This window comes from Rhinolophus sinicus, chromosome 15, assembly GCF_057876585.1.
Source record: "Rhinolophus sinicus isolate RSI-liver-muscle chromosome 15, RSI-T2T, whole genome shotgun sequence".
Classification (NCBI taxonomy): domain Eukaryota; kingdom Metazoa; phylum Chordata; class Mammalia; order Chiroptera; family Rhinolophidae; genus Rhinolophus; species Rhinolophus sinicus.
This window is the reverse complement of record NC_142515.1, coordinates 87728512-87743996: the sequence shown is the minus strand read 5'-3', so window position 1 is coordinate 87743996 and position 15485 is coordinate 87728512. Positions and strand designations below refer to the sequence as shown.

The 15485-nt window shown below is 31.9% G+C and overlaps 1 protein-coding gene across 5 annotated transcripts in view; it reads left to right on the top strand.

Annotated features, from left to right (window-relative positions):
• Positions 1 to 15485, top strand: part of TLL1 (tolloid like 1) — a 169657-nt gene that overhangs the window by 133396 nt on the left and 20776 nt on the right. For all 5 annotated transcript variants that reach the window (XM_088792448.1, XM_088792449.1, XM_088792451.1 and 2 more), the window contains 4 exons: positions 755 to 880; positions 2931 to 3091; positions 5970 to 6150; positions 14794 to 14919. In XM_088792448.1, coding sequence (XP_088648574.1) covers positions 755 to 880; positions 2931 to 3091; positions 5970 to 6150; positions 14794 to 14919 — 594 coding nt within the window. The remainder of the gene's footprint in view (positions 1 to 754; positions 881 to 2930; positions 3092 to 5969; positions 6151 to 14793; positions 14920 to 15485) is intronic.

Below are 15485 nucleotides of genomic sequence, written 5' to 3'. Positions count from 1 at the left end.
TTTCATGTGATGTTTTCATATTTGGTTATCAAAAATGCTTAGCTTTTGTCGGATATGTAATTTCGCTGAAGAATATTGTTTGCTAATTTCCTAACTCACAATAGGTTATACCTGCAGAGTGAGATTATGGAGTCCCTTGTAATATATGATTTTACATATTTTTCATATTTGTATTTCATGTGTATTTTTCATGTTTCCATACAATCAAAATAGTATATGCATTTACAAAAATATGGAATTATTATATTTTCTGTATTAACCTTTCTATGTAAAAACACAGAATGCTTTAAATTTAAAAAGATCTTGTAAGTTTCTGGGTTTGTTTTCTCTTTATATTCACTATGATCTATTTCTTTAAAAACATATTTCCAGACTATCTAGCAAGCTATACTCTGAAATCAACAGGTGAAGTTGTGTTTTTTCAATAACTTTTCCTGTTTCGTTCTGAAAAATCTCTAGGTTTTAACAATCCCCTTTGACCTTATATCAGATAAAAGACATACTGAGATAAGGTGATCTTCAGTAGGTTTCCAATACTTCTCTTGGTTGTTACACATTCTTAGGTTGCAGTGATGTGAATTCTTGTTTTTGTCCATTAAGGGCTTGCAAATTATTCCTGTTCCTTTGTTGAAGCTATCAATTGTTTCAGTTTCATTCAGAGCTGTTAAGTATATCATGTTTTGAAAAAATTTTACACCTCAGTATGTAAAAACAAAATCCTCGTGTCATTCTCTAACTCTCACCATCTTTATAGAGGAAGACGAGTGTGGTAAACCTGACCGTGGAGGCTGTGAGCAGCGATGTCTGAACACATTGGGCAGTTACCAGTGTGCCTGTGAGCCTGGCTATGAGCTGGGACCTGACAAAAGGACCTGTGAAGGTATGATGGGTTTGCACGTGGCGTTCCCTGTCTGAACCCCTCTGCCCTATTCCTGTCTTTTATTATAGTGTCATTCTCATTCTCTCTCTCTCTCTCTCTCTCTCTTTTTCCTCTTCTCTATAGTAACTTCTTTCTTCAACTAATAAGAATCAATTTATAGTCACAGTTAATGTGAAACTAAGCCTAGGTTCTTATTACAAAATCAGTCATTTCCTCCTTTGGTTATCAACCAGGCCAATTATTTATAAGTATCTATCTATCTCTCTATCTATCTATCTACCTATGTATCATCCATCAATCATATCTATTTATCTTATCTATATGTGTTTCTAATTTTATCTCTATTTGGATCTAGATTTTTATCTATCCATCCATTCATCTATCATTTATTTTAATATTTTCTTAACATAATTTATGGGTGCTTGTCCCTTTTTAAACTGCAGAGTCCTGAATCTGAATCATCTTTGTATGTCTAGCATCTACCACAGTCTGAAAGAAAGCAGGAGCTAAATGCATTTTATTAATAAAAAGCTCATAAAAAAAGACATTTGGTCACATTTTCAACATTTCCTGTGTAATTCTAAGATGAGACATCTTGTGTAGTGGGATTGATTGATTGATTGATTGATTGATACCATATTCTATGGTCTCTCTCTTTAGAATTAAAGCAGACCCTTTTCCATTGCCTGTGATCCGTCCTATTACAGGCCCAAAACTCGAATTACAGACAAAATGAAAGGACTGATCTGACGTCCCCATTCTACTTTTCATGTGTTCCTTCTAAACATTTCTGCTAAAATCATTTTCATAGAACTTGTAGCAGTGTAACATTATTTATATTTATGTATTTATTTAGTTTACTTTTGGTGTTTCTGACAAAAATGTTAACTCCCTAAGCATGAGCACCTTGTTTTCTACTGTAGCTGTAATAAAGGACATGATAAATAGCAAAGGTGGCAGAATTATTTGCTTAAGGAGTAACTGTCATACCCTAGTTCACATATTTAAAAAAAAAAATCAAAAACTCCCTTTCTAAAAGTTTTAACTCTTCTATTTGGCAAAAATCTCCATCCTATCTATTAAACTACTAATCTGCTTCCTATACTGAATAGACACAATTATGAAAAAAAATGCAGTATTTTGAAAACAGAGGACATTGTAGATCAGACAATATAAAGTAACATGACTCTTATTTCTGCGTAGCTCCTAGAAGTAAATAATTTACTTCATAATAATTTACGAAAAAGTGGTAAACATGAAAGTACAGGTATTTTTTTACTGTATATTTATAAATATAGTTGCACACACACACACACTCACACACAATTAAAGTACAGACCAGTTACCTGGTCTTTGATTCCCTAGGAATTAATTATAAACCGTGTATAATATATATTCTTTTCACTTAGCTTGTCTTTGGATACCCTGATTTTGCTAAGCTCCCTATCAATAAGGAAGAGAGGTGACATAAACATTACCTCTTTTAAATAGATCATCCAAAAGGGAAAGAAAACCAATTGTTAAATGGAGTTTTTGGAATAACAACTATGTTCTATTTACTATAGTTTATCTTTCCTGCTAGCTGAGGCAACTCTTCCTAAGAGTTGCTTGTCTTGAGTCAAAAAGTGTTAAAGAAATAAACAATTGAGTTTGGTCTTACTGTATCAGACTATATGGTGCTTTACACGTATCTTTTCATTAGTTCTCACAATACCATGTGGTGTAGAAATTATTATACCCAATTAAAAGACAAGAAAACTGACACCAGTTTTGTTTATATTACCCAACTTGAAAGTGATCTAAAATGTTGTGGTACAGCCATAATTTGCTTGACTCCAAACCTACAAAATAACAGTTTATAAATGGGATTAGTTTATTAAAATAGTTGTACCAGAGACTTAAGCAACCCAGAGATTACAGCTGTATAGATTTGGAAAAATCTGGAAGATAGTTGAAATTTAATGCTGAGATGTTTGGTTAAAAACGGGAAGGTGCTAAGAGGGGAATGACTTTGTTAAAGGAAAACCCTTTCCATTTCTTTTCCTTCTAGCGGCTTGTGGAGGACTTCTTACCAAACTGAATGGCACCATAACCACTCCAGGCTGGCCCAAGGAGTACCCTCCTAATAAAAACTGTGTGTGGCAAGTGGTTGCACCAACCCAGTACAGGATTTCTATGAAGTTTGAGTTTTTTGAATTGGAAGGCAATGAAGTAAGTGAACAATAAATATAATTTTTTTCTATCATGTTTTTGGAATCCCTAAAGAGAGACTGGTAAACTAAAAATAGAAAAGGAAGGAAAGAAGGAAGAAAGGAAGGAAAGAAGGAAGGAAGGATGGAGGGAGAGAAGGAGGGAGAGAAAGGAAGAAAGAATTTCAGTAGTACAATAGTATAGACATTGTAGTCTTTCTTTGCTCTACTGCTCATTTCTACAACTGCTTGTAATTCCTGTTGACATTGGATTATATTTTCAACTGTTTCTAGGAGACTGAAAATTACTCTGAGGGTGATTTTACTTAGTGTATTAATATACAGCATTTTTAGATTTATTAAATAACTATGAAAAAATAAGGTCAGCTTCATGTCACATAGACTTTCTTGAAAAAAAAAAAAATCTACCGGTTGAGACTTAACAAAAATATTCATTTGGAAGGACCTGATATATTTTACTTATAGAAATAGGTATATTTTTATATAAGTAGTTTATTATTAATGTGCTCATGGTTCACAAATAAAGAAAGATTAATGCTTTAACCTCAATAAAAGATGGATTTAATTGATGCTATCTTTCTTTTACAAAAGCTTACTCTAGTACAGTTTTCTGTTAGGTAACCACATTTAAACAAGTGAAATCATTTATTTGAAAGGTGCTTCTGTGCATTTTTAAATCTCTTACTAATGACTTGAAGTAAAACAAAGTTGCTGACTTTTGTGTTTCCTTAAAGGAAATTAAAGTCTGAAGTGTGATGAACTTACATATTTCAGTGAAATGTAGAATTATAGATAGAGCTCAATGGACATTTTGAGGTCTTCTTTACATCATGTGTAAGTTTTATGATGCAAAAGACTACAATTTATATTTCTAACGTATTTTCTCCACGTGGAACATGGTTTTCATTTGATACCAAAAACTGGGGAAAGTTTGAAATGAAGAAAATAATTTTTATAGTATTTTTAGAAAAGCTTTCATATGACGCTTTTTGAAAATGGGAACCTCTGTACCTTCTGTGGTGTGGTATGAACTCTATATCGAAAGACTTCTATTCTCTCAGTTTTCTCTCAAGCTATTATTAGTTGTGGCAGATATGACATTTCGATTCATTAATTGACAGATGTTCTTAAGAAGGTTAGAAGTTTATATGCAGGAGGAAGGAGGGTAGATGGTTTTAAATGAATGGAGCATTGTGTTCCAAAAGCAGTTTCTCATGGTAGTGAGCTTTATTCTTGGAAGTTTACAAACTTATTATGATGTTGCTGTGTGGAAGGCAATTAGAAAATTCTGTGTATATTCATAGATTGATGTCTTAGCTATTTAAAAAAGGCATGAACAAAAACTTGGCTTATAGAATATTGAGTTAAGCTAACACTTTATTATTTTATTCATTATATTGATATCCAAAAGGAAAGTCAACCTCAAACTAATTTCGCCTTGGTAACATTCTCCTATCTTATATCAGAGACCTCTCTAAACAAATTGCAGTTGTGGTGATGGAAGGAGAACTGACTCTGGGTGGTGAACACACAGTGGGATTTACAGATGATGTAATACAGAATTGTACACCTGAAATCTATGTAACTTTACTAACAATTGTCACCCCAATAAATTTAAGAAAAAAAATTGCAGTTCTAACAAAGTAGAGAACTTATTTCATTTTTCCTAGCAACATTTTGCTAATATATCACCTAATTAATATCACAAGAACCAGTAATTTGAATTGACATATTGCAAAGTACAGATCATGCCCCAGGGTTCAATCATATGCATTGTTAAACTTGCTAATTACACATTTATGCAATCAGGTCATTCATGCAGGATGTGTTCTTTAGAATGTGCCCTGTCGGAACTTTAAAGTATATGGAAACATCTGCTAGTAGCCACAAAAATGCTTAAGACTACCTGGCATTCACTTAGCTTCTTCCATTTTGGTGGTGTTAGTGCATTACAGATAAATTAGAATGGGTCTACTTCATTTTAGTATAAATTCCTGCCTCCATCCCACTGTGTGGAATTCCTATCTGTTTGCAATCCTGCAGCAATGCTACCCAGTAACTTCACAGTAACTAGCAATGAAAAGAAATGAAGAAATATCAGTTTGATAAGGTTGAAAGGTAAAGGATCCTTTTTATTATACACCAAGTGTCTGTCTCATTTTGAAAGTTCCTTATGGTGCTGTTCTGATTATTAGAATGAAGTGTTTCTGGGAGGTAGGTCTGAATCCAGCCAAACTCCATGCTATTAATCACCATGCTGCCATGTATGATTTATATAAGTTTGGACAAGTTATACAAAATTTCTGAACCTCAGTTTTCTCATCTTTATAATAGAAAGGATAATTTCTGTTGCTAATGGTTGTTTTAATTGTTGTCAGCATCAAATAAGAGCACATGACAAGTTCTTTCACAGTTCCTACTGAAAATTTAGACATTTATATATATATATATATATATATATATATATATATATATATATATATATATTTTTTTTTTTTTTTTTTTTTTTTTTTTTTTTTTAAAGCAGCAACTACTACTCTTCCTGTAATCATCAGTGCCATCCTGTCAACACACACTTATCTCTGTTCTCCTTAACTCTGTATTTTTTTTGGGGAAAAAATGTGACTACATGGCATAAACAAGCATACGATTATATATATTGCTCTTGAAGAAATTCAAAACAAAATTCTTCTCGGATCCATCTTTCCTGGCTTCTGCCTCATATTTGGACTCTTTTCTTGATTTTTTTCTTTACCTGTTAATTCCAGTTTGAGTATTTCTGAAGTAAAGAGGGAAAAACATGATACACTTTTCAAAAATAAGTGTCAATTATCTGGTACTTTCGAATCGGGTGACTACAATAACCCTGTTTTTTTCAGGTTTGCAAATATGATTATGTGGAGATTTGGAGTGGCCTTTCCTCCGAGTCTAAATTGCACGGCAAATTTTGTGGCGCTGACGTACCTGAAGTGATCACATCTCAGTTCAACAATATGAGAATTGAATTCAAATCTGACAATACCGTGTCTAAGAAGGGCTTCAAAGCACATTTCTTTTCAGGTATTAGTATTCACATGCTGAATGTCTATATTATGGATTTTTAAGCTGGGTTGGCTTAAATTGTATGTTATCCATTTTTCATAGTTTTCTATTGCTGTAACTCGGAGGTACATAGAATGCATGACCATTTATCCTACGTTGAACAATTTTTTTTTTAACTTAAATTTAGGATGCTAAGAAAGGGGCCCTGTTGAAATGCAGCTGTCAAACACTTAGATCTTATATAAGCTAATCAAATATTATTGAGGCAAGTACAAGTACCACAAACATATTATAATAATATTTCATACGGGGATATTACTCTTTACTAGTGGATGGGGATAATGATACCAAGCTTCCAAAAACTTGCAGACATTTTCAAAATAATTTATCGTTGGTTTTAGAATATGTGGTCTCATTTTAGCAGCATATTTTTTATTCTTACTATTTAGCAACATGTTTCTTATTTCTCTTATTGTATTTTCATTTTTATTAGCTGATATTAAAATCTATTTTTCCTCATCATTATAGAAATGATTGCAGAAAGAGACCTAGAACTATGGAAATTATCATTGTATACTAACAATAATATATCATCAGATATATTTAGCAGTTGACACTTATATATTTGGAATTTAATGTTTAGTTTAATGAACTCACAGTAAAATTTTCCTCTTAAAGAGCTGAAACTTGATAAAAGGTTATGAAATGTTAAGAAAATCTATAGAAACATCAGTGAAATTCCCTTATTATCCCAATTTCAGACTTATAAAAATATTATTGTGCAATTTTAAAAATAGATAGAATTGTAATAAACCTTAGTGCAGCAATCTATTCTGCCTTTCAGACTGGCAAGCAATTTAAAGCAGCTGAATTCCAATTATGTTTTAATATTAGGTAATTTGGATTGAGTTAATTCAAAGTCCATTTATTCCAGTCCCCATGTGTTTAAAATTAATGAGATTTACAATGCCCAGGGTTTGTTTGGGGTTTCAGTGTAATTGAAGTTAATGGTTCACAAGCTCCATTGAGGTCCAAGTCGTACACAAAAGTATATTCGAAATACAATGGATCTGGGCTCACTTGTTCTCATTCCCTCCTTCCCCCAGACTTAATTGCCTTTTAAAAATTCTTCTCAGGCATTCATTTAAGATTTACGTTATTCAAAGTAGAATTTTAATATCCTATTTCACTGAAAGGAAGACTTCCTTAGACTTCACTATTTTATAAAGATCATGTATTTATAAATTTCAGATTTCCAATGGTTAAAGATCGGGCTTCTTAGAGGCACCTAAATATTTAATTTAAAATTTTAAACTATAAAGTAAATGCATTTTATCATAATATTAATGACATTCAGGATTCTTTTATCTTTAAGTTAGTTATATATTTTATTTGGTACTACTTTTTCTAAAGGAACATGCTACATATACTGGTGACAAAGTATGATTACATTTGAAGTTACCCAGAATATTTAAAATTCACTGTCTGATATTTTTGGTCAGGCAAATGTTTCTAAATCATAAAGACAGGTTATTTGTTTGTGTCTTTAGGAGAATACTGTTGAAATATAAGGCACGCTACTTTAATTCTTATAGATATGGAGGCATGTACAGACGATGCTGTTTAGAACAGCACCTGTGTCCTCCCTGAGAATACATAGTCTTTATTCCTATCTCTATGTATCTGTATAATTGTAAAATAATCTGAGTTCCTTGGTAATGCTTAAGCTCAAAATGGTTAATTTGCTATGACTCACATTTACAGATGCAGATCATTTTAGGAAATTGTCTCTGTTTTTAGTATTTATCAATTTAACAATTATAAATCAACTAGGTGACAATACTTCATTTTTATAGAGACTAACCTAAATTGTCTGATGGCATGTAAGTAGCTAAGTACACTGCACAACAATGAAGTTCAAGGGGAAATTAAACTCCAAACATTCATATTACAGTTGTCATTTTGAAAACTTACTATGCAGGCACATATTATTTCTTTAATAATCACAATAAGGCTGTAACATTCTCATTGTCATATTCACTTGACAGATGGAGCAGCTGAGGAGTTAGTACACTGCTCAGTGTCACAAAGCATTTAAACCCCCATTTGTCTTGGTTTGTCTTAACCATAAACTGATCGTGCCCTTTGCAAATAGCATTAGTAATATGCTACACTCAATATATTTGTAGCCTGAAAAACAGCAGATACAGTTTTCACTTCTTTATTATATTATTTGTAAAGTTTAAGGTAATTATCATTAAATATAAACTTTCAGTGTTTTCTTTTCGATGCATTAGAAAGTCTTGGCAGTTGTTCAGATTCATGTTTAAAATACTGTGGTTCAAGATTAGTATTAGATCTATTTCATATTTAACTTCCTGAGGAAGATATTTGCTCAGGGAAAGAGAAGATAAAAACACGATATTAGTAATAAAGAGCTGGTGTGGTACTATCAAGAAAGGGCATCAAATAATGACTGAAGTTACTTAATGTTCTAATTATGATCGTCTCACAAAATCATAATTTACAGAAGTTTACCCATTTTCATAGATAGGTTCTACCCATATTGAAAATATTTTAGAGTTCTAATAATGCTTGAAGTGTATTAATATGCAATCATGTATTAATTTAATGATACATATAATTTAATGATTACAATGTGTATAAAGTTGTATATGATGAAATATTAATGGAAATCTAAATATAAATCTATCTGTGCATTGTGCATACAGCTAAGCATGTAGGTGGGAGCAAACCTGAAAGCTGCTATATAAAAATACCAGGAATGCTTGTGTTAAGCTGGAGAGTTGGTATATTATAGTGTTTCTCAATTTATCTGTTTTCATCTGATTTCAATGTAAAAATAACTTTAGGAAAAAGCAAATATCATATTTCTACCTATCTGTTACCCCAAATATTCTAGATTTGCAAACATTACCTAATACATTTTGATATTTGAGAGTGAAGAAATTTTCAATTCATCTATTTATTAATAAATAGGAATACAAGTTAATAATATTAATAGAAATGTTTTAATTGAGTTAAATTTTATAATTTTAACTTTTACAGTTAACTTATCTTATTATAGAAAATTGAATAATTGTTACTCTATCATAGCCTTTAATCAAGAGCTATTTTAAGAAGACTTAATCTTACATGGTTCTGATTGTAACCAGTGTTCTAAAAATTTCAGAAGTGGTAATGAATTTATGAAAACATAATGAGGAATATAACATGTTCAACTATTCACATTATTTTTTCAGAGAACAATTATCAAGGAATTCAATAAAAGAAGAAACAATATTTGATAATAGGTGTTTCTATATTATATGGAGAGGACAGCTATTTAGAAGTAAATTCTAGCTTTCTTGCCCCAAAGTGATGCATCAAGGGAAAAAAAAAGACTGGGAATTATATTTAGATTTTTTATGTGCCATGTAGAGTGAAATAAAATATTTATAGATTATTTCTGAAATACAATTATTTCACAAATAATCATATAGAGATTTTAGTTGTTTTTGCACAGTCTTCAAACGTAAGTAAGCACTTTATAGACCTAAGAAATGAAACTGGCAGAATGACTCTAAGAACTTATTAGCAGAATAATCAATATTGATTTCTGTCACTTTCATGTTCATAAGAGTAAGAAACTGTTACATACAAATTCTGATTTAATATCTTAAATTAGTCATGAAAAATACTATAGCTTGAAAGTTTTGAAGTTATTGTAGTATGCAGCAGACAATCTACAAGTGCCTCTAAAAATTCAAAGTGTCATATACTATGTATACTGATTCTAAGGTATATTTAAAAAGCAATATAATGAAGTAATATCAAAGCATATACGGCTGTTAGGACTACTAAAGTTATTTGGACATGATTTAGAATTGTATGTCTATTCAATTTTTAGCTAATTCAGAATATGGTGGCATAGGCATTTTATAGACGATATCTGGTCCAACCATATGTAACTGTTATTTTCTTGGACTGAGTGAGGTTTGTTTTTCGATTAACAATGATTACTTACTTTATATGATAGCAAAACAAAACTTAATTTTATATAATGTTGTATGAATATTTGAACCCAAGTGTACAAATTTGCGCAGTTAACCTGTATTCTACTCAGAATAGAGTTATTTTTCTTTATATGTTTATATGGTTTAAAGTTAAAGGAAATGTTTATAAGACTTTATGTAGGTAAAAACAGCCACCTTTTGGAAATGGATGTGTTTTAAAATTTTCAATTGTCGCATTCATTATTTAGGAATTATATAACAAATGACTTGAGGCAATGAGAGTTGAGTATAGATATTCTACCTCTCTGTATTAGTGCAGACTCAATTGTGACTTCTGCAATAGCGAGAACACAGAATTTGAAAAATAAACCTCAGTTAAAAGCAGTCTTCCTCACGGATAACTTTAATGGGATTGTGCTCTATTACTGATGCACCTAGTGACTTGCTTAGTGGCAGAAATGGAATGAAATTCAGATTTCCACTTTATTTCTGTCTATAATAAATATAAGACTGAGATAAAATGATTTGTGTAATTTTTCTATCTCTAAATTTAAGTGATTTCAACTGATATGCTCCTTATCCACTTTCATCTTATACAGATATTTCTTTACATTGTTTCTCTTGTACACAATTTCTCTCATGGAATGATCATAGATATTTTTTAAAGAAATACAACTTGATATTAATCTAACAAACCTTTAAATATTAGTGTGACTAGTTTCAAATAAGAACACAATTAAAACTCTCCTATGATTTTGAATCCTGTTCCAAGTTTTATTATTAGCAATACGTAAATATTTGTATGTTTTGGAAAGAGTAAATTGTCTACCATAGCTCTCAGTAGAGTTTATTAGTTATTTTTGAAGGTGAATATTTATTCGATAGTTTTGTGTTGAAATCTGTGAGTGCCATGTATGTGTGTACACATGTATGAAAGCATATGTGTACATGTGTATATGCGTGAGTGTGCATAGGTCTGTTTATATTTGAGCATTAACTGGCAGTATGTCTGATCATATATGCTTCTGTTCTGGTACATGGACCCTCTTTTTCCTACAGACAAGGAAGCTTTCTGCAAAGAGAATATTTTTATTTCTAAATCTTGCAAGAACTCAATACAGGTTGCCACTTCAGTTCCATCTAATATGTACTATTCATAGACTGATGGCCTCTGATAGTCTCAGATACACTGTGTGGACTCTGATGGGAAAATGCCACCTCCTTTTGTCCCTAAAATGGACCTTTCCATCATCTAACATGAAGGAATGGAAAGCAGATCTGTCCAATCCAATGAAGGAGGCTAATTTCCATCTGCAGAAAATAAATGTTTTTATTTCTACTCAACAAAACATTTATTTCTCTCACTAATAAAAACTACTCAAAAACATTTGTGCCTACAGTGTAAAAATGCTAGAAAATTTTAAATGAATTATTGATAGAATTCTCAATTATTAAATTTGTTATGCGGACACTCTGAGAAATATTTAAAACTCTGCATCTTCCCCCTTCTCTCCTTTGGATTTTCATTGTTAAAAATATTTGTAGTTTGTGTCCTAATAGAAGAAAAAGAAAGTGAAAAGATAATCATGTTTGCTAATAGCTTTTATCCCCTGGTTTGATAACCTTTCATACATAAGAAGTCTAGATTGTATTTGTGGAATTTATCTTTTATGATGCTATTTCTCATCAATATAGATAATATGAAATTGCATTCACCTTCATTAGAATAGTTTATTTACTTCTATTTAATCACCTGTTGTTTAAAATAACCACCCTGTGTTCACTACTCCTTAGACAACTTAAAGTATTAAGTTAAATAGCTTTGTCAGCAAGATGTAAAACATCTGGATAATTTTGAGTATTCCAATGTTTACTGAAATTTTCTTTTTTCAAATGACTATTTGATTCATGGAGACACAGTTTTATATGCTACATTGCTGGGCATGATAACTTCCTTCTGGGGTTTTTAGTTACTATTTTGATTAGTCCAGTTTTGAATTTTAGCTAAACTTTAGATTAACCTATACATATATTCTAGTAGTGTATTTGATAACTGTTAATTTTCATGTGACATGGGTTATATTAGTCAGCATTAGATGTGGGGGTGAAGGCAGCAAGCACCAATCAACTGGGAAACTGAAAAATAATAGATACTTAGACAATAATGATTATATAAAATCTTCTTTTTTTTTTAATCTTCTTTTTCTTCTTCTATCTCCTCTCCGCTCTCCTTTTCCTCCTCTAAAAATTATTTTTAAATTATCTTTCCAGCACAACAGAAATATGAGTAATGGGCTACAAAAAACTACCACTCAAATATTAGTTTCACTTTCAACTTTGTTTCTCTTTAGTTAACATCACCACAGGTCAGATTATGATCTATCACATATAAAGAAAATAGTTACTCTTAGAAATATAACCTAGTGACTTGATATTTCCAATAGAATAAAATTTTAATGTTAGAGATAGTTTATGTATTTGAATTGTTTTCATTATGGAATGACTATGGATTTTAAAACTCAGCAATAGTAACTTGTGTTTATGTTTGTATTTTAACATTTTTATATCTTTCATGTATGGCAATGCAAATAGATCCAGATAATAGGATGATTCAGTGGTCCCTGCTACCATAGGGTTTGACACAACTATTGACCGTCAATAGCAAATGTGGACAAATTATCTCTAAACTACTTTGCTTACAGTTGTTAAATTTTTAACCAACTCTCCAAAGTCTGTTTGACCTATAGTACAACCAAAATTCACTTTGTCAGGTTTTAAGTACAGCAAACAATCATTATACAAACATTTTCATAGAAAAAAGATGTGTCTATTTCCGAGTGGGTAATACTGGCACCAGAAAATTTTAAATTGGCTCTTTCCATGTATTCCATTTAACAAAGATGAAGTGTATTTCTACATCCATTCATGAAAGAGTATTTTTTCTGAAGCATCTTAAGAGCCTCTGGAAAGATGCATTAAAATAATAAATTTAAATCATTTACTGCTTGATTGTCTGAATTAGAAAATGTAGGCCGCTGCCACCATGGTGGTAGATAGTATGGTTTACCATCCTATCTGCATAGATCATTAATAACTCATAAACTATAATTTTCACTATTGATACAAATAAGGAAACAGGGCTTCCACATTATTATAAATTTCTCTAAAATTAATTTTACAAGGCTAATTATTGGCTTCTAATTTCTTACATATTTTGGTGTTTGATGCTAGCGAATTTTCTTTATTCTACATATTTTGTGTGTTTTTTTTAGTCTCCACAGTAAGTATGGAAATGTAATGGAACTGTTAAGTATAGGCAGGGAACACATAAATCACAGATATATTGATTCTGATATGTTCTTTAGAACTTTGAGTGTGCCTGTATGTATTTGGAATATTCTGATGTTGCCAGTGCATGAATATATCCCAGAAGCATGTGTGTACTATGTCACGTAACCAGTCTCCAAAAGTGGAAAAATAGATGTATCCTTAAAAATTACTATTAGATTCTTTGAGAAAAATGTCTTTCCTAAATCTATCTCCATAGAGTGAATATTGATTTGATAAAAAAGTGAATATAGCATCTGCTATTTGTGTGCCTCCGTGAGCTCACAAATTCCCAATGGAAAAATCAGTTGACATTATGACTTATGAATTCGGTCTAACCTCTGATACGACTGTCTTGTGTCCTTTGGTTCTTTGCTGTGGGAGTGATGAAAAGCTGAGTGATACGTCATCATATATGTGTCATGAGCAATCTGCCAGTTTTGACTTTAATAGACAAGCCAGCCATGGAATGAAAGCTGAGTGACATAATATGATGGCTGATGCCTCTTTCTGGATTGATAGCCTGCTAATCTAGTTTGGCTCTTGTTCCTGTAGTGACTTTGTTGGCTATTTCTTAAAGCTCGTATTTCCTATTCTAACCTTTGCTCCCAGTGCATTAAAAGCCCTTTTAGGGAATTACTTATTAATAAACTCGTCTGCTGGAGTAGATATGTTTAGAATATATAAAATTAACTTTCCTCTTTGGAATAGTCTAACGATGCTTTTTTTTTTTCTGTCTTAGGATATCATGAAATGTCCAGATTCATTAATGCTTAGCATAACTGCAATATTAATGGGAAAAAATCAACTATAATAGTTATACTAAGAGTTTTGAAAAGTGATTACACACAGATCTTGGAACCTTGCGTAGCCTCTGTCTAAATGCTATAGTTAATATATTGAGGGATTTCCCTCTACATTAATGTCATTTTTTTTTGCATTTATTCAAACTGTCCACAATTTTAATTTTTTTTAATTGACAATACATGTTTAAGATTAGTTGGAAAAAGATTTGTTCTTCTCTTCTCCTCAAAATTTCTACTCCAGAAGTGAAAGAGGACTACCAGTTCTCATCCTAGCACAAATGGACTTGGAAACTCAGTATTTGGCACGAGGCACCAAGCTAAATAAGGACTGGGTGAAACAAGGACACTATCAATGTTTTGTTTGTTTTCTTTTGTTTTGTTTTATGTTGGGAACAAGGAATGCTGTGAGGTACTTTACCCTTTACAAGTGTTAACCGCAACTAAATGACTCTCCTTTGATATGTTTTGTTTTGAAAGCTACTTACTAAACTATGGGGTTATCTCTTTGCTAGACAAGGATGAATGCTCTAAGGATAATGGCGGATGTCAACACGAATGTGTGAACACAATGGGAAGTTACATGTGTCAGTGCCGCAATGGATTTGTGCTGCATGAAAATAAACACGACTGCAAGGAAGGTATGGAAGGAGTGTTCTTTTACTGATAACATCTAGAATTTCATGCAGCTTGGGTAAAGCACTACCTCCGGGTAGAGTTACTCATATCAATGAGTGATGTCATGGTTGATGGTTCAAATTTCAAAAAAAAACCAATATGTGCAGTGTTCAAAGAGCCAAGGCACACTACTGGAAACTTCACGTTACCTAAAGGTTCTGCACTTCACACATGGGCAGCATTAGGATAATTTTGTACAGCAGGCCCTGCTATGATGCCATCTGGCAGCCAGAAAAGCACCACATTATCCCCAGGACTTTATAGAACAGACCTTATAACAGTCTTCATGTTTAAACTTTTGCTAAATGTTTTGCATGTGGCTTAATTTCCCTCCCCAAAATATTTCATCAGTGTGCTACATGAGTGATGCCATTTTAAATACCAGGAGTGTCAAACTCAAATGCCTGCCAGAGGAAAGACATTTGGAAATGGTAGATAAATACTGTGCCATTTAAAGGTTTAAGTCTTGGTCTTGGGGGGAAAAAAAAAATCATACTTGTAGCACAACAGTATCCCACCTGTGTTTGGC